The 23,365-nt window shown below is 38.5% G+C and overlaps 1 protein-coding gene across 5 annotated transcripts in view; it reads right to left on the minus strand.

Moving 5' to 3' along the window:
• Window positions 1-5,133: 5,133 nt before the first annotated feature.
• Window positions 5,134-23,365, minus strand: part of CDK8 (cyclin dependent kinase 8) — a 71,424-nt gene continuing 53,192 nt past the window's right edge. For 2 of the 5 annotated variants that reach the window (XM_030468983.1, XM_030468987.1), the window contains 9 exons: window positions 23,157-23,214; window positions 20,231-20,362; window positions 18,129-18,272; window positions 16,502-16,571; window positions 15,419-15,491; window positions 12,620-12,717; window positions 11,225-11,303; window positions 10,947-11,105; window positions 5,134-6,442 (listed from right to left, as the gene is read on the minus strand). In XM_030468983.1, the coding sequence (XP_030324843.1) occupies window positions 6,317-6,442; window positions 10,947-11,105; window positions 11,225-11,303; window positions 12,620-12,717; window positions 15,419-15,491; window positions 16,502-16,571; window positions 18,129-18,272; window positions 20,231-20,362; window positions 23,157-23,214 (939 nt within the window). In that variant the 3' untranslated portion in view covers window positions 5,134-6,316. The remainder of the gene's footprint in view (window positions 6,443-10,946; window positions 11,106-11,224; window positions 11,304-12,619; window positions 12,718-15,418; window positions 15,492-16,501; window positions 16,572-18,128; window positions 18,273-20,230; window positions 20,363-23,156; window positions 23,215-23,365) is intronic. The other 3 variants (XM_030468985.1, XM_030468986.1, XM_030468988.1) reach the window with 3 other exon arrangements.

The following is a 23,365-nucleotide window of genomic DNA, read 5'->3' on the forward strand; positions in this document are numbered from 1 at the left end:
GCCTCCCAAGTTCCCCCCAGGCTCTCCCAGCAGAGCTTCCAAAGCAACTGGGGTGGGATTTTCAAACCATCTGGTTTTGTCTGACATGCAAATAAATTGCATGGACATCCTGCATACTTGCATAGCTGGGGGTAGTAAAGCATACATTAGGGGTTCATACAGCTCCTGGGCTGGGACATGGTTCTCCTCTCACCTTTTCTTGATCTCCTGAAGGAAAGACGTGGCAGAGAACCAGGTCAAAGCCTGAAGCCTGAGGACATCAGGAGTGCTTAGGCTGTGTATGATCACACCTCAGAGCACTCAGTCCCCATGGTGGCAATTTCTGCCATCCAAACAGAGAAGTGATCCCTAAGGAATCCTTCTCTAAAGCTTGCTGGGTACCTCCAGATCTAAAGGAGCACATGGCTGGAGTAGGTATGAATAATGCCAATTTATTCTATTGGCTTCCCTACCCAGTTAGCTGGAAGAGCTTATGGAAGTGGAGCTCAGCTGGTGTAGGAAGCCTTCCAGGTTCCTACATGTATTTCAGAAACACTATCAACACCAAAAGAATCTGAATTTAAAATGTTGATCAAGAAATCCAGCCGAATGCACACCCTGCCAGCACCTTGTGGGAAGACCAGGCAGTGGATACAGAAAGTGACCCTGCATAAACTGGAAACACAGATGTAGGATGTGGTCAGATTTGGTTTTCATCTCCTTCCCCTTCCTCATTCTCTTGGTTGCTTTTCTTACGTAGCTGGTGGCATGGCAGAGCCTGCTGCTCCTCAAACACAGAGGGTGAAGCATTGTACAAATCTAAAGCTCCCATAAACATTAAGCAAGGGTTTGCTGTGAGCACATGCTGGGTGGCCTTCCCACATCCCAGGCTGAGGAAATGGAAACATTTCCCAAGAGCAGATGCTGCACAAACTATCCTGCGAGTCTGTGGGCATGGGGCTATGTACCAAAATGAACTGTGCCCCTTAAATTAAATGCATTCCTGCCCTTTCCCCATCCCACCTGGTGGAGTAGCCAACCCACCTAAGTAGGACAAGAAATGGGATGTGAGGGCCAAAGAAAGACACCCTAAACCCATCAGGCTGAAAAGTAGTTTTCAGTATCTTGCAAAACAGGAGATTTCAGAGTAGTGATGGAGCTTGCCCAGATTCCCACCCTGGACTGGAACTGGTGTGCATCACTCCAGGGCAACAGCTTCATTAACATCAGGGATGGTGCCAAGCTCTACAGCACAGGATCCTTCAGCACAGGATCCTTTTAATTAAAGACAGTCCTCTGGAGACAGCTGCCTTCTGCCACCATTCAAACCAACCACCAACATAAAAGCTGCTTAAAATCCTCAAGGAGAGGAACTTAACTGTAACAGTTTTGGTAGAAGAAGCAGCTTTGTTTCTGTTTTGTTTTCAAAGGGTAAGCACCTTCTTCTCTACCTCTTCTACAGCTTGAGCAGTTTGTACATCCCATCATTCAGATGTCTGGCATATTATTTCACAAAGTGTTCTTTATCCATAGCTGTGACAAGCAAATTACACTGAATTAAGCTCATCTGCTTTGGTCTCAAGGGATGCTGGCTATTAAATTGTCTCAGAACTGGCATCCTGAAGCAGTCACCACTCAGCCTGGAGGAAGATGCTGAGACAGTTGCAGTACCCAACAAAAAAAGGTCATTCAGGGGTGTAATTAAAATAGCACATAGGGAGCGCCACAGTTCTCAATCCTTCTGCAGATAATAGGCAGCAGTATTAGGTGGAATGGCAAGCCCCCAGTTTACCACTGGCTACAAGAAATAATCTTTCCTTTCTAATACAAAATAACCTATTTGAGATCCTGAAGGCTCCATCTCACCACCATTATCCCACTTGGTGGCAGGCAAACTGCCTGACCATGCTCATAAAATCAACAGTGATCAAACATGAAAATCAGAGGTCACAGCTTGCCTTGTGGTGAAGCCAGGATGGGTTTGGGGGGACAAACATGAGCTGTTTACTGTCTGAAGAGCAATTTTAGAAAGAAACCAGTGGACACTGTGGAGGCACACAAGCTATTTCTTCAAATAAAATCTGCTCTTGGAACTGATTCCAACCCTTGTTCTCACTGTCACCTCCGACGGGGTCTGAATGGGAAAGAGATGTACAACAACGTGAAAACTACACAAACAGCTTCCAAGATCCTTTTTGATTCTGCTTAAGGCCATTTCACATGACAAGGCTAACACCTGTATGCTTCATTCACACTCCACCAGTGCTTTGCTGTCTTCAGGTGGCAAAGGAGATTTGATAAAATTTGATAAAGTAACACTTGATAAAATAACATCCTAACAATCAGCCTCACAGAAACGTGCTGCTCCGTGTGGTGAAAAACCTTTGTGCAAAGCTGCCATGAACACGATGAAACACGTGGGATGCTGATGGCTCTTAAAAAAGAAACACAGAGGAAACTTGGTTTTTAATTTTGGAGAAGCCCAACTAGCACAAACGAGATGCCCAGGACAGAGATACTGCTTCAACAGGCAATGCCACTTGCATTATCTCCCCTGCTAAAGCAAAACATTGAAACATAAATTCCATTTAAAATTAAGCATTGCACACAAAGTAAAAAAGAATTTGGAGAGATGTGCTCACTCCTTTCTGGCTCAGGCCTACAACCCTACCTGCTTGAGGAGTTTGCCAGAGACCCAGAAGAGACTCTGCCCAGCAGTGGCTTCAGAAGGAAGGAAAAAGGAAGCTGAAAGAAAATCTGCAGTGACACTGGCCTGCCCCTCAGCTGGGTACTGCTTGGGCCCTGCCATGGACAACTCTGTGAGCACTTTACAATTTATTTGTACATGAAAAGTGAGGAATGAACCAGTCTCAACTGCTCTTTCCCACCACTAATGCTAAAACCCTTTTCTGGGGAGATTCCAATCAAACCCAAGAGGAAAAAAACTCACAGTGAGATCAGCCACTGAAGTTATCTCCTCAGGGAAGAGGTGGATTCCCCAACACAAGACATTTTTAAGCTTCAGCTGGACAGAGTGCTGGTCCATCTTGTCTAAGACTTTGCTTTTACCAAAAAAAGTTGGATCAGATGACCCTTGAAGTCCCTTACACCCTGGAATTCTATGATTCTATGATTCCAAAAGGAGTCATTGCAAAAGTTATTATTTTTTCTTTAAGAAGTTGGGTTCTTATCAGGTACAGTAAATTCAGGGCTGCCACAAGCTGGAAGTGCCAAAGTGACAGTGCAATAGATTATGTGCCCTCAGGATCAAGTTAAACATTTTCAACATAAGCTTACTCTAGAAAAACAATTTGTCCTTAACTCAGACCACCAAAGACAGGCTCCCAGACTCCAGCTATTCCAAATTCACTCAGACTGGTCCAGATAATTGTTGGTAAAAAATGAAGATCTCTATGTTCTTGAATCTAGTAACCTAAACTAAGTGAGGTGAAGAGGCACAGCTCTTATGCTGACTGCTGCATGCCAAGCTGCCATCTCCCTCAGGGGCATTTACAGCTCTTCTATTACATGTTCTCAAAGGTGCCTTCTTCCTCCCCTTTCTGTAGCCCTCACCTAAAAAGCTCCTCATAGCAAAAAGGGAACATGATTAGTTTATATTTTTTTAATGTCAGGAAAGTAATTTAGTGCCTTGTCCTCAGTATTCCTAAAACCAGTGATAAAAACCTTATTTGATGCAGAATAGCATTTCTAATTGTTGTTAATATGACAAGATTAACCTTACCTGCAACAGAAATATACTGTCTTGAAGGTTCTGGAGGTTATAATTATACCAAGCACTGAAAAACCTTTTCTTTCTAGTGTTCTAGAGAAATAAATCTTAAAATCCTCCTCCCAAATGACCAGCTGACAGACACCAAAACAAGTAAAATATTTAAGATCTGACTTCCCTGCAGAATGTCAGACTGTTGAGGGAATCTGCACTATGCCTCTATAACTGGAGTACAATGACAATTCCTGCAAATGGAGTAGCAGACTGGTTAGGACTATAGAGAGAATATAATTCAGTTTTATTATTATCAGTCAATAAGCTGGGTCTTCATCTCAAATATGTTTTTAATGGGAAAATCAGATTCAAGTGCAAACTAATGGCAAGAATCCTTTTGTCAGTTGGATGCATTTCCCTCTACAAAACTTCAAGCCATCACAGGATGCTGGTATCAAATAAGGTTTGCATTAATATGAGCATACCTAATTACTATGAATAATTATGCAATAATATGAATAAGCATCAATACGGAAAGCAAAAAACCTAGACCAATAGTGCTCCAGACAAAAAAAAAAAAGTTACTTTTGTAGCTTACCTTGTTACTTCAGTACCTGGTAAGAGTCCAGAGATACCAAACAGGGAAGTTCAAAACGTATATATAAAAAAATTAAGAAAGGGATGAAAAAAGGCTTTCACTTGAAAAACAAGCCAAAAGGAAATTTAAGGCCTTCCTCAGTTACATATTTATTTTTATTCCAGAAACTGACAAAATGCAGATTTTGACAACACATGTCAAAAAGGAGAAGGTATCAGACAGTACTACTAAAGCAGAATAAAGCAGTTGTGTTTTTGGTTTTTTTTGCTCTTTAAGTACTTAAAACCTCTACTCAAGTAATTTCATCTTCTCCTCAAACATGATTTGCATGCCAGGCTGGCTACTGTTTTTTTTTCTTTTGCTCCCACCAGTAGCTCAGTGAACCTGAATGTATCATACTAGCTGACATTCCCACTAAATGAAGCACTTGCAGAAAAAATGTATCTATGTCATAACATTATGGTAGAGTATTAGGCACCAAAATAAGAATGAGTTACAGAAACCACAGAAGAACTATTTAGACAGAAAAGTTCTAGATTTTGTAGATGGAAAGGAGCTGTCTGATCCAAGAAATGCAGATAGCAATAAGCCCACAATGGGTGTATCTCCAGGTGATCAGCTACATGTATGCAACAGGGGCAATGACATTTTATCAAGGCACTGTATTTTTCTGCTACTTGGAAAAAAAATAATCCTTCCCAGCAGCTAAAGGAAGCCTTCCCACTTGCAAGAAAAATTCCTGTCAGTGTTTCTCAGGACCTAACACAATGTATTATGTACAAGCGGGAAGTGGGATGATGATGTTGATAAAAAGGAATACAGACAAAGGTCATTTGCAGATTTATGAAAAATAAATTTATTACATAACACCTTGTTTTAACAATGTTTGATTTTTTTTTTTTAATTCAGAATTCTTGTGTCATTCATGTAAAATAGTTTGATACAGTACATTGTATGTAAGTTTTTCCTCATAAATTCTAAGGCTCTCCTAACACCTTGTTCCTCTGCTGTAGGAATGGCACCCCTAAACAACATGTGAACATTAAAAAAATAATAATTAACTGAACAAAATTTAAAATCCACTACACCAAGCTGGTTCTCAAAAATCATGACGAAATATCTGAATGGATGCCTCACCTTTTAGGAAATATCATTCATGCTTTTTAAATCCCAAAGCATGCTCACAAATCATTAACACCAACAGGAAAAAAAACCAAAACACTGTCTATGACAATCATTTTAGTTTGTTTGCTGAACCAAACATGTTTATATCAATGACAACATACTTATTTTACTATCAAATAGCAGCTTTAATACCAGTCAAGTCATAGATTTAAAAACAAAATCAAAAATTTATGTCGGAAATTAATCTTTGGGACGTTTGTAATTGCTGGAAAAAAAATGCAAATGTTTTCATGTTCTTAAAAAAAAAAAATATCTCATCATAGCAATCATGTCGGTCATAAAACACTGATCTAAGTGGAAAATGAACCAACCCACAAAAGTCACTAAAAATAAACGTCTATCAAAATTGTCTCAATCAGAGTCACGGTTAGTTTGCTTTTTTGCCATGGTAACATATACTGTATGTTTCAAGTACCAGTTCAAAGATGTTGTGTACTATTGGTCAGATAAAGTTGTTACATCAAGAGATTTCACCACATACGACAACAAAAATGCTTGCCCCTAGCACATTTCACAGCTTCAACTGCTACAGACTGTCACTGAAAAAAAATGCATCGCTCAGTCTGAACCATGTCAAGTAAACTATGGAAGTAGCATATCCACAACACATACCGTGCTAGCACTTTCTTTTCAAGTCTAACCCCAAAAACAGGTAACAATTTGGGAGCCACCACTCCGCTCTGTGGAAGGGGGTGGATCGTGGCGGTCGGACAGGTTGGAGGTGTGGTTGTACAGTACATTCTTGTGGCCCAAGCCGGGTTCCAGGCAGGCAGCTGCAGGGCCAGTCCTGCAGCTTTAGCAACAGTGCATTGACCTTCTTGGGATGCAGCTCAGTACCTGTGTGTCTGATGCGAGTACTGTGGGGGCTGCTGGGAGGTAGTTGAATATCCCATGCTGCTCTGTGGCTGTGATGTGCTTGGTCCAGGGTTGGGGTAGGCAGCATGGGGGTTGGAACGCTGCAGAGGGGTAAAAGCAGAGGAAACACACTCCTTCGTTACAGGTACATCGCAGGACACATTCACCTACTGAGTTATTTCTCCAAGAGATACCAAGCGCACAGTCTCAAAGCAGCTGCACACTTCAGCCTCCCTTTCCCTTGCTCTGAGGACAGCAGGTGCAGGTATAAACATCAGGAATATCAGATTAGAAAGCAACAGTTACCACCCTTCAGCTATCCATCCTCATTACTTCCTGTAAAACTACACCCACCACAGCCAAACCTCCAGCACCCCTTCCCCAGGTGGCTGCAGTACACCCGCACCTTACACCAAGCAGACACTGTTCACAGCTGAGGTTTTCTCCCCTTGCTCCCGTCTCCTAATGAGATATTATCTTGCAGTGGAGGCCCAAACAGTGCATCTTACTGCTGGTGAGCCACTCTGCACTATTCTGGAGATCTTCCTGAACAAAAGATATGTTTGCCATCCTTCTGTGTGACCTAGGGGTAAAGGCTGAGAGCACTGTGATCAGCTGGGTAAAGGTGTCACCAAGCTGCAGCCCCACAAATACTTGAAGGAGAGCTAAAGAGAACAGCCACACACTTCTCAGTAGAGCCAGGTATTTCAGAGTGAAATGGTCACAGATTGTGGCCAAGGAGGTTCAGGTTGGATATTAGGGGGGAAAAAAAAAAAAAAATCAAAAAATCACTCAGGGACCAGAATAGCACTAAGAAGAACTTGCCAGAAAGGCTGTGAAGTCTCCATTTATGGAGTTTTTAAAGACTCAGCTAAGCAGAGCCATGGCTGACCTGATTTAGCATTAGCAAGAGCCCTGGTTTAAGTGGGAGACTAGGCTGGATGGTCTCCAGAGGCCTCTTTCTACAATTATTTACTGAGTAGAGCATTCACCACTGCAAGCAGCTCTGAGCAAATCAGCAACTGCCTACTTCAATTTTGAACTAATAGTTATTTACACAACACGGTTACAAAGGAACAAAGGGCTGCAAGCAAGATTTTCAATCTAAACATATGATCACTCAGTAGTATTTACTGTTTCATTACATTAACATAATTATGGTTCAGTACTGTGCTTTTTTACATTTACGTTAAGGTTTACACACACAAATTTTACAGCATTTAAAAGCTGCTGTGTAACTTTTGAACTCTTGATATTGCACGATTATTAGGATTTGTAGCAAAAGCCACTTCTAGTAAAGGCCTGGACATTTGACATCTGAATATGCCAGAACAAGGGTATTGTTATCGAGAGCTGTATGTGCATAAAACTATGTTGAGCTAATATCCTGAAAAAGGAAAATATTAAAATACCTTTATGAATTTTATACGTCACAACCTAAACCAGTAAATAAGCACTCCATTTTTTCCTGCAGTTCAGCATTTAGAACAGAAGCTATAATCAGGATGCTGAGATTATGGCAGAAATAAAAAGGCAAAGTCTACTTGTAAACATATGCTCAAAGGACTGCAAATGCTCTAGGGGTGCAGAGTGTAAAGAAATGGCTGGACCAGCACTTAATGCCAGCAGGAACAAACCAGCACTGCTGAACTGCACTGTTAACATAGTGACTGAACTTGTGACATTTGCCTTCAGTCTTGAGAGATGGACCAAGTCACCCATCAACAGAAGTGCCACTGTTCTGGGTCACTCTTGGCTATGTAACAAACATAGCATGTACTTCAAAGAGCAAAAATCCCTGAATGCCTTTTTGCCCAAGCACAGATCCTGTATGTAGGAAACCATCACAAATTTAACCATTTAAAAACTGACCATTAATGTTAGTTGTAAACAGTTTCTAGATCCTGGCTTCTAAACCAGATTTTATTTTAAGACAGAGGCAATATATTAAAACCATCAGATTCCTTCATGACACCCAGCATAATAAATGACTTTTATTTAAGAACAAACATAAATATTCAGCCCTTTCTAAATACCATTAAGCACCCACAGGGTTATGACAAGCAAAAGCTCAGACTAGTGGAATTGCTCCAGCCTGTTTAGGAACATTGCCTTTGGAAGTGTCACATTGTAGATTTAAATGTGAAGGCAAGGAAGTCTGTGTGCCATGTATCTGGTATTTTATGCATGACAGGAAAGGACACAAGGTCAACTTGCTCTGCAGAGAGTAATTTGACTTCTGAGTGGATGGAGAAACTGTCTTAGTATGCCTTGCCCAGGAGATGGCAACCCTTCTTCACAAGCTTTATATGGGGAATTTGAGCAAATTTAATGAAGAACAAAGGAACAGGTGTTTGATTAAAACAGAGGGCTGTATTATAATATTTGTTTGCCATTTCCACAAGCTGCAGGATCAAAAGCAAAAAATGTAAGGAATTTTTTTTCAGGGAGACTTGAAACTACCCATTGGCAGCTTTTACCTACTTTCGTTCTACTGTCAGCAAGTTTAGGTCTCCTCCCTTGGATGACCGTATTTTTCCAGGTACCTTATTCAGAAAAAAAGTCTATCCACTGCCTTCTTGCAAGGCTGGGGGGAACATGGTTTGTTTAGGTTTGTTTAGGTTTGTTTTGTTTTCTTCTTGGGGCTTTTTTGTTTGGTTGTTTGTTTTTAAACCAGATCTTTTCCCTCCCAGAAAGAAAGGGAAAAGATTAGTCAGGAGCAGTTAAGATAGCTAAGCTGAAGTTACCATTTCCTTAAGGGAAAGGTATTCTGCAATTATGTTTATTGAGACCTCAGCTCTCACTCACACAAGTGGAAACTGAAGCTTTTCAAAATGCTAAGTTGCAGCAGCAAAATGAGATGAAGCACATTTAAATAGAGCACTTAAATGGGGTTCCCTGACACAGTACATGCAACCTCTGCATCAATCTCCTTAGATATGTAACTCAGCATAAGGGGAAGATGAAGTTACATCTGCAGTTGCCTTCTTAAAAATACATATACAGAAATGGAAGAAGGAGCCAGCCAGAATGCCAAAACATTGGCAGTGACTAACTGCAGTTTGCCACATTGAAAAGGATGGAAATCCTGTATGAGTGCTTTGTGATGCATAATTCAGCTAAAAGACAAATGATGTTTATATTGAGAGGCACCCCACACTGATGTAGTTAAGGCTGACCACTGTTTGGGATAGCTCTAAAAATTTACGTCATTCAAGGAGAATGACTTGAAAACTATCTTGGGATAAACTGGGGAAAGGCACTTTGAGGACTACATAAAGGGGTCTCAAGAGGTCTTTACTCATGAAAATGACCTTATTTTACATTTTTAGCACTGCAAAGTTTTAGCCAATGCAGGAAGTGTATATATATATATATAAGGATAAGGGTAATGCCCCCAGACAGCCTTTTAAGATAGCAGTCACTCTCAAAACAAATTCAGAAAAGATTTCAAGGATTGGTGTTTATGGAGAAACAGTATCAAACTGCAAAGCAAGTTGACAGCAGCAGTTTAACTCACACCCTTCTTTAACTCTCTAAGTTTTGCTACAGAATGTAAGAATAGCTAAGTGGGTTTCCAATATTACTGAGATTTAGATATTAATCTTAAAATTAACTGAAAACAATGCCAGAAATGTGACTTCCCCATACTCTGATTTCATCCAAGCCTCTTCTTCCAATTGGCTTTCTGTACTATGCATTCTGTGTGAACCAGCATGTTACAGTTCCTGCTGGCTAACATTTTCACTACCCTCCTTCCTCTTGACATCTTCCCCAGGCATCCAAAATCTCCCATCTCTCTAACTGCTCCTGTGCTTATAATCTGAAGTCTTCCTTGCTCCTCCTTGATTTCTCATCTTGTGTAAACTAAAGGTTCTGTCCTTGAGTCTCTTTACCCCAGCCTCCAGAAGTAATCTCATCCAAACTCACAAATCCAGGACAAATTCCTTGGGATGACTCCCAAATATTATTCTGCCCCAGGCCCTTCCTGTTTCCTAATGTCTGACCACAACCTCGAATATAGGAAGACTAGAACATAATTTTCAAGTTTTCCTCAAGCTTTTTTTCCTACAATTCTCATTTGCATCAATCACTGATTGCCATCATCTGTTTCTTCAGCTCTGTGATACTGGGCTTCCTCAACCAGGAATCTCCCTTGGTTTTCAAAACAGGTATTATGACAGCATCATGTCAAGTTTACAATCCAAAATCCTGCTTTTCCCACCCATTTGCCCAACTACAACTTGTTCAGATTCATATTTCACAGTTGTTTACTGTACTGTCGTTTGCCTCCCACCATCACAGGCTTGTTCAAATAAAGAATGGTATTTTCAGGTGATACAGAGGACAGCACAACAGGCTCTTAGTCCACAATCAGAATTCCCTATTAAAAAGGTAATAAATTAGTAATTATAATAATTTCTGATCCTAATTTCTTTACTGCTAACCTCAAGAGCACCAGCATATCAATTTAGAGGTAAACCACCTGAAAGATGCCCAAAAATACCAGTTAGTACAGTAATTTACAAAATTCCTTATTTAACTTCAAGAAACAGTGCTGTTGACATGAGAACCAAATACACAATATATTAATAGAGCAAATACCTGATAGTCTGAGGTCATAATAAGTCCACCTGAGGTAGTGGTAGGAGGAACAACTCTCACTTTTTTCAGTGGGGGTCCCTGTGTGTGACTGTTGTCTTGGTTCCCTGGATGACCAGTTCCATTAGTATGGTTATTGCCCTGCTGCTGCTGCTGGTTCTTCTCAATTGTTTAAACACAAAGAAAAATTTCAACTCAAAAGAGGTCCATGAAATAACATGAAAACAGGAAATAGTGTGAAAGCCAGTGAAGCATGATGATACTGCTCTTCCAGTACTTACTTTGTCTCCTTTATCATCTGGTTCTTCTTCTGTTAAAAATTCTCGTTTTGGGTAAGGGATTTGACAACCTGCAAAAACACTGTCCCCCAAAAAAGTCTATTTATCACTGTATTAGAACAGAAGGGTTAGACCTGTAAATTTCATACTTCACCCACAGTAGTTTCAACTTGCCTAAGCCACAGCATAATACCTGTAACTTATGGAGAAGTTTTCCCTGGCTTACTTTCATTATATTCACACTTATGTTTAATCTTCAGTTGCCTCTTAAACAATCATTTAGATTTCTAGCACTTGTCAAGGTTTCTGGTAAGTGACCAAACAGGTGGGAAAGGTACACCACCTGTTAGATAGCCACAAAGGTACAATCCAGCTCTTGTATAATTCACAATCTCAGGACTAACTAAAAATACTCCTGGAAACTCCACTGACAATTAATAAAACCATCTGGAACAAAGTTTCAAAATAACTAGAAATTTAATCTGTCAGTTCATATCTTGTGGTCCATGTGAATTTGCTAGTGCAACCTAGTATTTACCTGCTTGATCAGTAGAAACTCTTATAAAGTCTCTGTACACCTGTCAGCATTACTCATTGTGTATTCACATTAAAATGGCAACCTCAAGTTGAGAAAAAAACCCAACTGCCCTCAAAGTATTTTTTGCAAAAAGCAAATAATTAACATTACAACATTACATCACAGAGGCATGTCAGGAGCTGTTATAAATAATCCAGTAGGATTTAGTGAAATAATTTTAATTGTTTACAGATATACATACCATAATTCATTAATTCTTCCCTAGATAATGGTAGTGAATCATACACAGGATGTACCAATAGCTTTCCTAAAAAGCTGTGTGTGATCATGCTCAATGACTAGTCTTTAAGGAGGGGGGCTTAATTTTTAATTAAATAATTCATTGTTCCTAAATTTTCTTCCTTTTGTAAATCTCCCTGTGCAAACAAAAAATGAAGTGTCTACAGAGAAAGGATTTAATTTGTTAAGGATGATAGCACATGACTTCCCCCACCCACTGAATTTATAACAAAGGCTAAGACATAAAAATATAAACTAATTAGAGAGTGTCATCTGGCATTCTGTAGCAGAGAAGTGGACCTGCAGGCACTTAGCAGTTGTCTACAAAGATCTGTAGCACACATAATCAACCTGTCAGTGAATAACAAGATTAGTGCTGCAACTAATAGGATCAAAGTTCCATAAGGCAGAAGATTAATAAGAACACTACTTAATTTTAAAAACCACAAATGGCATTTTAGTGGTTACGGCTTTCTTTGGTTGTTAGATAGAAAGTATTAAGCTCAATATTCACATAGATATTTCGAGCAGAGAGAAAGCACCTCTGGCTGTACAGATAACTTAATAAACTGACCACTTACTCGGATGTGGGAAGAGGATCTTCTAAGAAATAGGGATCCTGCATAGCCTGTTCTGAGGTAATTCTCTTTATTGGATCCATAGTGAGCAATTTCTGAAGCTGCAAAAAAAAAAAAAAAAAAAAAAAAAAAAAAAAAAAAAAAAAAAGCTGTGAATTACCAAAGCCACTTGAAAAAACTTCACTGTATTATTCCTGAAAGATGAGCTGATACAAAAGTGTCTGAACTCAAACCTCTAAACATAAATGGCATAACCACATTATTCTAGTGTTAAAATAATAACAATCTCCCAGTAAAACTAGGAAAAACTTGCAAAGCCCAAGACACTTGGTTCCATTCACAGATGTTCTAACAAAAACATTAAAAGAGTTTCCACACATAGTAGGACCTTTAATCATAGAAGTTTGGCTTGGAAAGGACCTTTAAAGTCATCTAGACCAATGCCTCTGCAATGCACAGGGACATCTTCAACTAGATCAGGCTGCTCAGAGCCCCCTCCAAACTGACTTTGATTCTTTCCAGGGATGTGACTTCTACCATCTCTCTGGACAACCTGTGCCAGTTTTTCACCACCCTCACTCTAAAAAAATTCTTCCTTACATGTAGTCTAAATCTACCCTCTTATTTTAAAACCATTACCTCTTGTCCTATTACCCTGCTAAAACGTTTTGCTTAATCTTTTGTATAGGCCTCCTTTAAGTACTGAAAGGCAGTGTCCTGGTTTGGGCCAGGATAAAGGTAATTTTCTGTCTTGTACTATTGCTTTCAGCTGATAGCTTTTTTTATCATGGTTTTAACAAGATATGCAAGTAACACTCATTTTACCTTTGCTGTTCATACTTCTCATGGGAGTAAATTCACCCTTTCACAAAGATCAAGTGTCATCATTTATGTCTGAACTGGTCATCTTTTTTACTATTAAGGGAGCATACACTACACTACCACAATGCAGAAATCACACTGCAGATAGCTAAAGTTAGGAAAGTAAATTTTCTCTCCTCAGCCTTCACTTCCAATGGCATGGCTAGATCATAACAAATATGGATTACCACCATCAATACAGTTTTGTTTTTCACATCATCAGCAAGGACAAATAAGTTATTTCAGCTCTCTGAGTCTGCATGTAGTCTTCGCAGAATATCAGGCTGAACAGAAAAATTCTTGTTCTCTCAAACAGCTCAAAAAGCAATTCCAAGAGCCAGAAAAAGGATGGCAAAACACAAGAAAGAACTGCCAGCATGCTGAAAAACACAAGGATCAAAAAACATTGCAAAATTCTGGCATGATGTCTGGCAATTAGATAATGAAGCTGACAAGATGTGAGCAAATTCAGTCCTAATCAGAAACCACAAAGAGTGCACGACCATTATCACACAAATAGGATCAAACTCCTATTTTACCCCTTGTTCAAGGGAACAGAAATGAAACTTTGACTTATTATAGTGGAACTATTTCTTATTTTTAAAATTGCTCAATTAAAAGATTATCTGGCTGAATGACATAATAAAAATGCAGGAAGCTTTATAAATCATCAATGACTGGGACAACCACTTCAGTTCAGAAGGACCAAAGTAACTGAATAGAAGTTGAAGCATCATGCAATTAAGCAGGACCAGCAGCTCAGTACTCATTTTCTAGGGTATAAACAAGTAGGAAAAAAAATAATCCAGAAAGTGTGGATAAAATGTAAACTGCTAAAAGGAGGAAGGAGCCAAAATTGTCTCGTGTTAGCACAACAGCTCTGCACGTGAAAAGGGACCACGTGCACAAATGTCACTAAAAAGGAGAAAAATCTGGTTCACTTGAGAAATCAAAACATTTCATTTTTGGCCATGACAACAATCTCCAGATTTACTAGTCCTGGAATTATTAGTTTTGGCATATTTTACAGTAATACACAAGCAGTTTTTAAATTTGTTCTGATACAGAGAGTAAAAGAGCTGTGGAATAGCTTATGAAGGAGTATCTTGGAGTATCTCTGGAGGAACTGGGAGCAAGAGATTCACTGATCTTGTTCCAGCTCTGACCGAATGGCCTAAAACAACTCTGCAGTTCAGCCTGGCCCCAAGCAGCACAAGTGGAAACCTAAAGCACCTCCCAATTTTGACAGCTCCTGAAGTGTTTTAAGATGTTACTTTGGAAAGATCAGGGTTTTAAAACAGGATTTGATTTTCGGTGAATTGATCTGACAAGCAGCAGTTAGCAGAAAACTGAGAAGATTCTGTTACAGCTCATTAACTATGAACTTCACAGTAATTCCCTCACAATACATTATCTGGGGGAGGTACTAAAGTACAAGACTATGTCTACACCAATAAATACTCTGCTGTACTACGACATAAACTCGAGAGCTTTAAGCTCCAAATATGCCACAGATCAAACCTGTAAGCAACAAGCAGCATGCTTATTCTCAAATGAGGTGGACTTAGCCCACTGATGAACACAGTTGCATAATTTTATGGAACACCAGCCTGTTAGAAGTATACAAAGCTGCAAAATGGGTAAGAGTTGCAGCAACTTTGCAAATACAATTATAAGCTTAACATGACTTAAAGACTGAAAACTTCTGATATAGTTGAAACAGAAACTAGTCCCGCGAATGACAGGACCATTTCAACAGTATAAACTGTTCCTGCAGTTTTCAGATAACAGAGCATCAGTTATTCCTAAATTTATTTTATAAACATTGTACCTTATTTTATAAATAAAGTAAAACACAAAGTGCTTGACACCAGCTCAACTCAGCTTGAATGACTATAACTTATGAGGTTTGTTTTTTTTTTAATGCATGCAGTAACTTACCAAATGGAATGCCTTACTATCAGGTTTAACTTTATGTTTTTCCATGTATTTGATAAGGCTGCAGTTGGTGTACCTAGAGAAAGAAAAAAATATGACATATCTAATTTGCAGATCTGATAGGGTAAGGCTCTCTTAGCAGCTATGAAGGATTCGTAAGAGCATTTTAGTCTCCACTGATAACCCACTAAGCAGAGAAAAACCAAAAACCAGATACTGTTTAAAAATCATTCAGAAATTCATCTGCTTCTCTCACATGCTTGTGAAACGACATCACATCCACACAAAATGCACAATTTTTAACCCACGTGCAGACACCAAACTATCCCTTGGATTTAAACTGCCTTCTAGCAATTTTACTACTAGGCAGTTTCATTCTGTGTATTTCTAATGCCAGCAAATGGGGAGATAAATACTAAGCCCATGTTAACACTCTCCTGCATTGTACAAGTTACTAAAAGAATATCCATGAATTCACTTTTTTTTTTTTTTTTTTTTTTTTTTCCAGAGGAGCTGAGTTACAAGGTTCCTAAAGAAATGTGTGTAGCAGTACAGCCCCAAATCCCTCAGGATGGAAATAAGGCAACAGTGTAGGGTCTCAAGTGCAGGTATCAGACTCTGGCAACGTGACAGCAAAATGAAAGGTATTCTTTTCTTCAGCTGTCATAAGCTACCATTGACACCAAACCTGACAATTATACCCACAGTTTGCTGGAAACAGCATAAAGTTACCAGATGCCTTTTATGCAGCTATCACACAAAGATCACTTCCAGCCCCACAGATCTGGAAAAGGCTGTGACAATCCATATGCTCAAGCTTCAGAGGTCAGTGGGGTCTTGCTGGCATCAGCTGTTTCACACTTGACACCATTACCATTTACAGTTTGGCCACTCTTCTGATTCACACCACCTCAACAGGTCAAGTTCACTACTGTGGAACAACTCATTTTCTTTTTTTCACAATCTAAGTCATAGCCATTTCATAGCCTTTGACTTCCACACAGAAAACAACCTGAGCAACAAGAAATTGAGAGTAGGAGAAAAAAACATGCATTCTTAAGAAAGCTCAACCTAAAGAAGACTTACGTGTTTCTCCGGAAATCTTTCATTAAAGTTGAATGTTCGGGCATCTTTTTTATGTCTTCCCAGTCTTTGTCTGCAAAATCCATATTTATTAATAACATTTTTTCTTTCCACCCCCAAATAAAAAAAAGGCTTCCAAAGTATCTCAGCAGCTGTAATATTTTTTTCTTGTCCTTTTTTCTAGCCTTGCAGTTACTTATTTCCTTGTATTCTTTGCCTTACCTTCTTTCATCACCTTTTCACAATAAATCTTTACAATACTAACATTTAAGAGGTTCCAGTGTGTGCTGATTAACTAATGAACTTTTAAAAAACAGCTGCCAGTTCCAGTGATGATCACCATATGTCCAAAACATGGAAGGAAAACATGTCAACCACTGTGCTTGTACCCTTCCAAATTGTCATTTCATTTATTCAGGCACAGTTGTGATCTCAAGATTCCTGTGAACACTGTCTCCTTCTAGATGTTCTACTCTGACAGCACTGTCTTTGGTTACAGGAAAATGCCCAGGGATACTATAAAAAGTATCAACTATTCATGTAAGCTACACAAAGACAATGTAAAACACAGGTGAAGTAAGAACAGCTTAGGAAAAGGGTAAAGTTCTACAAGAAGAAAAGGACATTATTGCTCAAAGAAGGAAAAATAAGAAGCATTTTCAAGAAAATAAAAGTGCTTAATATGCAGAGGCAACCTTTCCAGCAATCTCTTACAGCAGTATAGAAGCAATGCCATACACATAGGATAAAAATACCAACCAACCAAACAACAACAATAAAAATACAACACAAGTTAAAGGGAAAAATAAGAGGCAACTTAGTAATAAAATCCTAGAACTACAAAAACAAAACCCACAATATTCATGTGATAGGAAGAAGAAAGTCCACCAGAAGAGTAAAGAAAAATACTATTAGTAGTGAATGGACAACAGCAGGGAACAGAAACAGCGTGGAGAAAATGACCAAAAAGCAAAAATAAGGCCCCCACTATTCTGACATCTGCAGTCATGTGAATGCTGGAAGACAAAGACAAAGCATTAACTAAAAAGATGCAAGGCAAAAGATGCCTGCAGAAAAAAAAAGACATGAGCAACACAAGCAGGAAAATGCAACAAGTGATATCACAGAGTGATTTGTTTTCATTCATGCAATCAGTTCTTTGTTCCAATCTGGAATAAAGACATTCTCTCACTATCACACGTTTTTTATCAGTGAAAAAAACATGAAATACCCCCCCCTACTTCCAAATGCTGTTTATTTAAGCACGAGTTAAACATCTGCAAAATATTCACTAAATGTATATATTTTTCTTGGGTTTATACAATCATCAGTCACTTTGCAAATCTATCATCGGTGCTGAAGAAACTCAGAAGTTTTCCTTCTGATTTTTAATCATCCACCAGTAAACATGATCCTTGAAAATTATAAAACACTGTTACATGCATATGCAAAGATAATTCTATCATCAATAATAGTGAAAATACCTAATATGACCATTAGATTCTAGTTTTATAACTCATGAAATGAAGATTGTGCTTGACCAGCTTTGATCACCTTTATGTGCAAAGAAATATGGGTATCTTTCTTTGAACAGCAGTGATTAAATAAACCAAAACAAAACGGTATGTACCTGCAGGAAATCCCATTACATTGAATATTCTGTCCAGCTGGTCATGGTGATAAGGATTACTAGTTTTGATATCTTCTTGACGACAATGAAATATTGGCTCTGATGTTAGCAGCTCTGCAAATATACACCCTATGGCCCAAATATCTTTTAAAGAAGGAGAAAAGAAATAAAATTAAATTAATCTTTCCAAAAACATCCTGGTGAGGTAAAATGTTATTTTTTTTAGTTTATTAGAGATAAGGTCCCTTTGACAACTTCAAGTTTCTATTGTAGAAGTGAAACACTTTGAGGAATGGATAGAGGCACACAATAACTACAGGAGCTGAGAAATGATCATGCAATTTTTTGTGGGGTTTTGCAAGTGTAGTTACTATCTACTGCTTTAAAAATTTGATTAAAAAATTAATGAGTAACTGTCCACTTGTTAAATACTAATGAAGAAAAGTCAACTAACACCCTGCCAATTCACTGCCATACTTTGTGACACGATGTGCCCTCTCAGATCAACCTTGGGTTGAGTAAGAAATAGAATTTAAAAAAATCCAACCCCAGCTGAAAAACAGGAAATTTGTAATACACCAAATGCTACTTATAAGACCTTGCAGAAAGACAGTAAAAAGAAAACTGCTCTATGCCCACAGACTCCATCCCTTTTTTTAACATTAATTAAAACAAAACCGTAACCCCCTCTCTGTTTTAACTGTTGTGTCTCAATCTGAAAATCAGCCTTAATCTCAGTTGTTTTCCCTTTTTTTTCCCTAGGATACACAAATGCAATTTTTAATTTACATGAAATAATGCTACACTGAACCTTGAATGAACAAGAAAAGCAAATGATGCAGAGCATAGCCCTATTACTCAGTGTTTGTGTAGTCAGTTTTTATCTATGCTGAAAAAAAATTATGTACTAAAGGATATGACCATCCATGGAGTTTCCCATAGTGAAAGCAGAAGAGGATGTCAGTAAAGTCAAAGAACATGCAAATGCAACAAAAAAAGCATTTTAAAGGAACAAAGAACTAAATTTCTTTAATCTATACAGTGAATAGAGTATTAATAGAAATGTAAATGAAAATACAATTAATCATAATGATAGAATTTCTGACAAGAACACTGACATGACCTTAAAAAAGAATGATAACAGCAAAGGTTTGAAGAAAGGATTTCATATTACAACAGCATGTATGCTTGGCATACATCCTCAATGTCTGTGTAAAGTGAAGCTTTTAACTGTAGGGGAAGTTATTTCCCCATATATGGTTGCCAGGCTTTAACATGTATTTTAAACCAAGACAAGAGAAAAACTATGCAGTCCTCTTTCCTACAGTCTCTCCCTCCTTCCATGGCAAAGCTATTCACCTCCAGCCTACTACTGGGCTATTCCCCTCATCCTACAGCCACAGCTGCTCCTATCATCAGTCATTGCTTACCCCTAAACTGACAAGAGACCATCAGAGCAAAGTCAACTGTGTCATGCCAGAGCTGTTGAAATTCAGTCTGATAAGTATGATTTAAGTGGTGAAGAGGATGCAGCATTAAGCTGATGTACCTAACACCATCCTCACAGTGTTTTCATTCTGTCTGGATATGCCTGATGCAGCATCACATCTTAGCAACAGGCTAAGCTGTGGCCCTGATCACATCTCACTGCTTCAAGCAATTCCTGTTCACATTTGTGCTTTGAAAAAGATTGAGAGAGGCTAAAATACAGCTAATTTTTGTTTATTTTCAATGAGGCAAATACATCCACCACTCTGTACATTCCTTATTTTCCATATTTATTACACTAGGTTAAAAAGCTGCAATAAAATTAACACACTATGCCTCATCATTGTTGTAAGAATTCTATTAATAGTTCAAAGATGCATTCATATTTTGCACACAGGATTTTTGAAAATCTTGTGTGAAAGCTATATAAAATTATAATGCATCACAGGGCATTTGGAGCCAAAACTTGAAACTATACCTGTTTCTAGCCAGAGGCCATAGAAAAATAAATAATTTGTCAAAGTCTAGCATTTCCTTTGTCCTATTTATCTGTGGTTTAATAGTTGGGTACCCTTTGCATAAAGAAGAGTAACTTTTTTATATCATTTACTTACCAATAGCTTTGGTATAATGCCTTGCTCCAAGAAGCAACTCTGGAGCTCGATACCAGAATGTTACAACTACAGGATCCAAGTCTGCTAAAGGCTTCAGAGGTGAATTAAATAACCGGGCAAAGCCCATGTCAGCTGAAAAATTCAAACAGAGATGCTTTAAAATTTTAGGAAAACTACCAATTACTTTTTTTTTTTTTAAATGAACTGATTGAGTTAGCATGTTAGTGCTACCATCACTGTGCTAAATAAAAGATGAAAGCAGACTGTAGCAGATACGAGTTCTGTAAGTAGATTTTCTTAAAGCTTTTGTAGAAGTTACTGGATGTCACCACCTATAAAGTATATAATTATAAATCATTACTAACATGAGCCATTTAGAACAAAGAATTAACCATTGTTCTGAAAAAGCGTATCAACTCACTTCTCTCAGGACACTGGTAAATCCTGACTCATTTTACCTGATATTCTCTGGTAAAATACTGTTATTACAGGATGGTCTTTCAAGCAGCAGCATTTTAAATGTGAGCAAAATGCAAATTCTGCAAAGGTTAGAATGATTTATAATACATACATGCACATCACAAAAGCTCCCTCCTCATGAAGTTAGCTGTAGCAATGTTTTCTTCACTCCAAAAAAGCAACTAAGCCCAGAGCATCTACCTCCCTGATAATTTTCTGTCGAGATGTGTTTCCAGTACCAAGATACCAGCACTAAATACCAATTAGGGTATGATTTTAACGTTCTGTCTGGGGGCATTATATAATTAAAACCTGATTTTTTTTAGAAATGGTAGAAGACAACTGCCTAGAAAGCTGTCTGAACTGCCAAATATATGGGATACAGGAAAAAATGGGCTAAAAGAGACTAAAATATGCACCTTCTCCCCCAAATTGCTTTTCCCACCCACCACTCCCCAAATCCCAAAGAAGAGGGACTCTGTGGTGCAGGGATATACACAAGCTGAGAAAGGACTCAAATGAAATGAGATGAGCAGCCATTCTGAGGGAAAAGGACCTATTTGCTATAGCTCACTGGTTAAGAAAAATAGAAGGGTAAGTATGGGTCTCTAACTCAACTGCACAATCCTTAGGTTTTTTTCATATGCATTCCTATTTATGACTGTTTTAATGCATTTAAAAAGAGAAACATTTTACATTTCTACATTAAAATACCAATTACTCAAGATATAATCAAGGCACTAGTAACTATGAAAAATAAGGAAAACTGCTGGCAGAAAGTGGATGTCAAAATGACACAAAAAGCCTATAAAAATTATTTTAAGTTAAAATACCATTTATGTATTTTTTAGAAAAGTTAGTTACACTAGAAAAGTGGAAGCCCTTGGTATGGGTATAACTTTTGCATTCTTTTCCTGCTGTGGTAATATCTTAAGTCAATAAGAAAAGAAAAATATCTACATTTTGATAACACACTTAGAAATCCAGGGTCCCCCTCCCTCTTCCCCCCTTGGGAACGGATGGCTCAGAGGACTGGTGGTCCGATACAGAATCTTTCACCTGTCCATTAACAGAATTTGGATAAATTTAGTTGTGCTCTAATTTATTCCCAAATTAATTCAAAACTATCAATTAAGAAATAAATGGGTGGTCTACGTGCAAATACTAGCAAGTAGTTGTGTACAGCAAATATCACCACCACAGCTGCAGATGAACGTGCCCAGAGGATTACCTACATTCTCAATTTGGGAAGCAACCGCTCTGTCAAGAATAAGGTAATAGGAAGAAATTTGCCCTTCCACTGTCCGTGCTGTACCTGTTTCCTGTACAGAGAAGACCTCAATTGCTATAATCAACCTTAAACCTAGGAAGGGTTTCAGGGTAGGATCCACAGAAGTGTTCAGCCCCAGCCCATCTGCTCCTTGGATTTCAAAGGGCAAGGGAAGGCCTTGAGCAGCACTGAACTCTCCAAACAAATCCTACCCTGAATCATTATGCTAGAGGTTAACAGTATAGTTCAGATAAACAAAACAGTAAGAGTACAGAGCAACAATGCAGAAGAATAATCTCATGAAGAAAGCCAGAGGGAAGTGAAAAAGATAAACTAGCTTTAAAAAAAAAACAACAAACCCTTCCAAACGGGGTTGGCATTACCACAAGAACTGTAAGTAGGCCGTGCATTAGCAGCCTGTTATCAAAGCTCTGCCACGCTCAAGCACAGCATGGTATAGCTTATTACTGTTAGACTACAGTTATTATTTATTTTTTTACTAAAATTTAAAGCAACTGAAGTTCTACAAATTATCCTCTCACTGTGAACAGTAACTCCCATCAGAAAATGTTGCAAAACAGTGGGGAAAGTGTTGGGTCCTTCCTACCCTGGTACAGTCCAGTTTAAGCATTGAGCAGTAGTTCTCATTAAGCGTTTTGGCTGGATTACTGTGCTTTACGTGCTTTAAAATCCCTTGCATTTATCTCCAAGGGACCTGTCTACCCTTTCAAAAACATTTTGTAGGATAAATGCCACCTTTGACCCCATTATAAAATTTAACATTTGTAGTAATGAATAATTTCCTATTTAGATTTTATAAGCAGCAGCAATATAATGTCATGGCATTAAAGGGGTAAATGGAGGATATTTTTGAAATCCCACTTCTTTCTCCTCCTTTCCCCTAGCTAGCTCTCCTCTTCATTCCCGTATCAAAATCCCCCACCCCACACCAACACCCACTCAAACAAAATATAAAGACATTTTCCATTTTTCGTTGATGAAGCTACAGCATTTCATCGTCAGAACTGGTGCAAGGGACTAATGTCAAGAAGCCAACAGTCACTCAGCAAACAACATTCAGGCAATGTGCCTGGGCACACACTAGTGTTATAGTGACTACTTTAGGTGGTACAACTGCACCTTCAGAACATTCTATCTTAAATGCTACACTGGGACTTATCAAAGATATAAACATACCAATTTTTACTCTTCCTCGCTCAGGACCTTCACCCATAACTAAAATATTAGCAGGTTTCTGTGGAAAAAAAAATAAATACACAATACATATACCACGATAAACCTAAACATTAGTCTCTGAAAAGTTAGTTAAGCTTTGTTTTGCCAGTTTTAAACCAACTTTGTTTTGAAAAAAAATGACAAGTTTCTCTGTCACAGTAAAACTGTAC

The sequence above is a fragment of the Calypte anna genome, chromosome 1 (assembly GCF_003957555.1).
Source record: "Calypte anna isolate BGI_N300 chromosome 1, bCalAnn1_v1.p, whole genome shotgun sequence".
NCBI classification, from domain to species: Eukaryota; Metazoa; Chordata; class Aves; order Apodiformes; family Trochilidae; genus Calypte; species Calypte anna.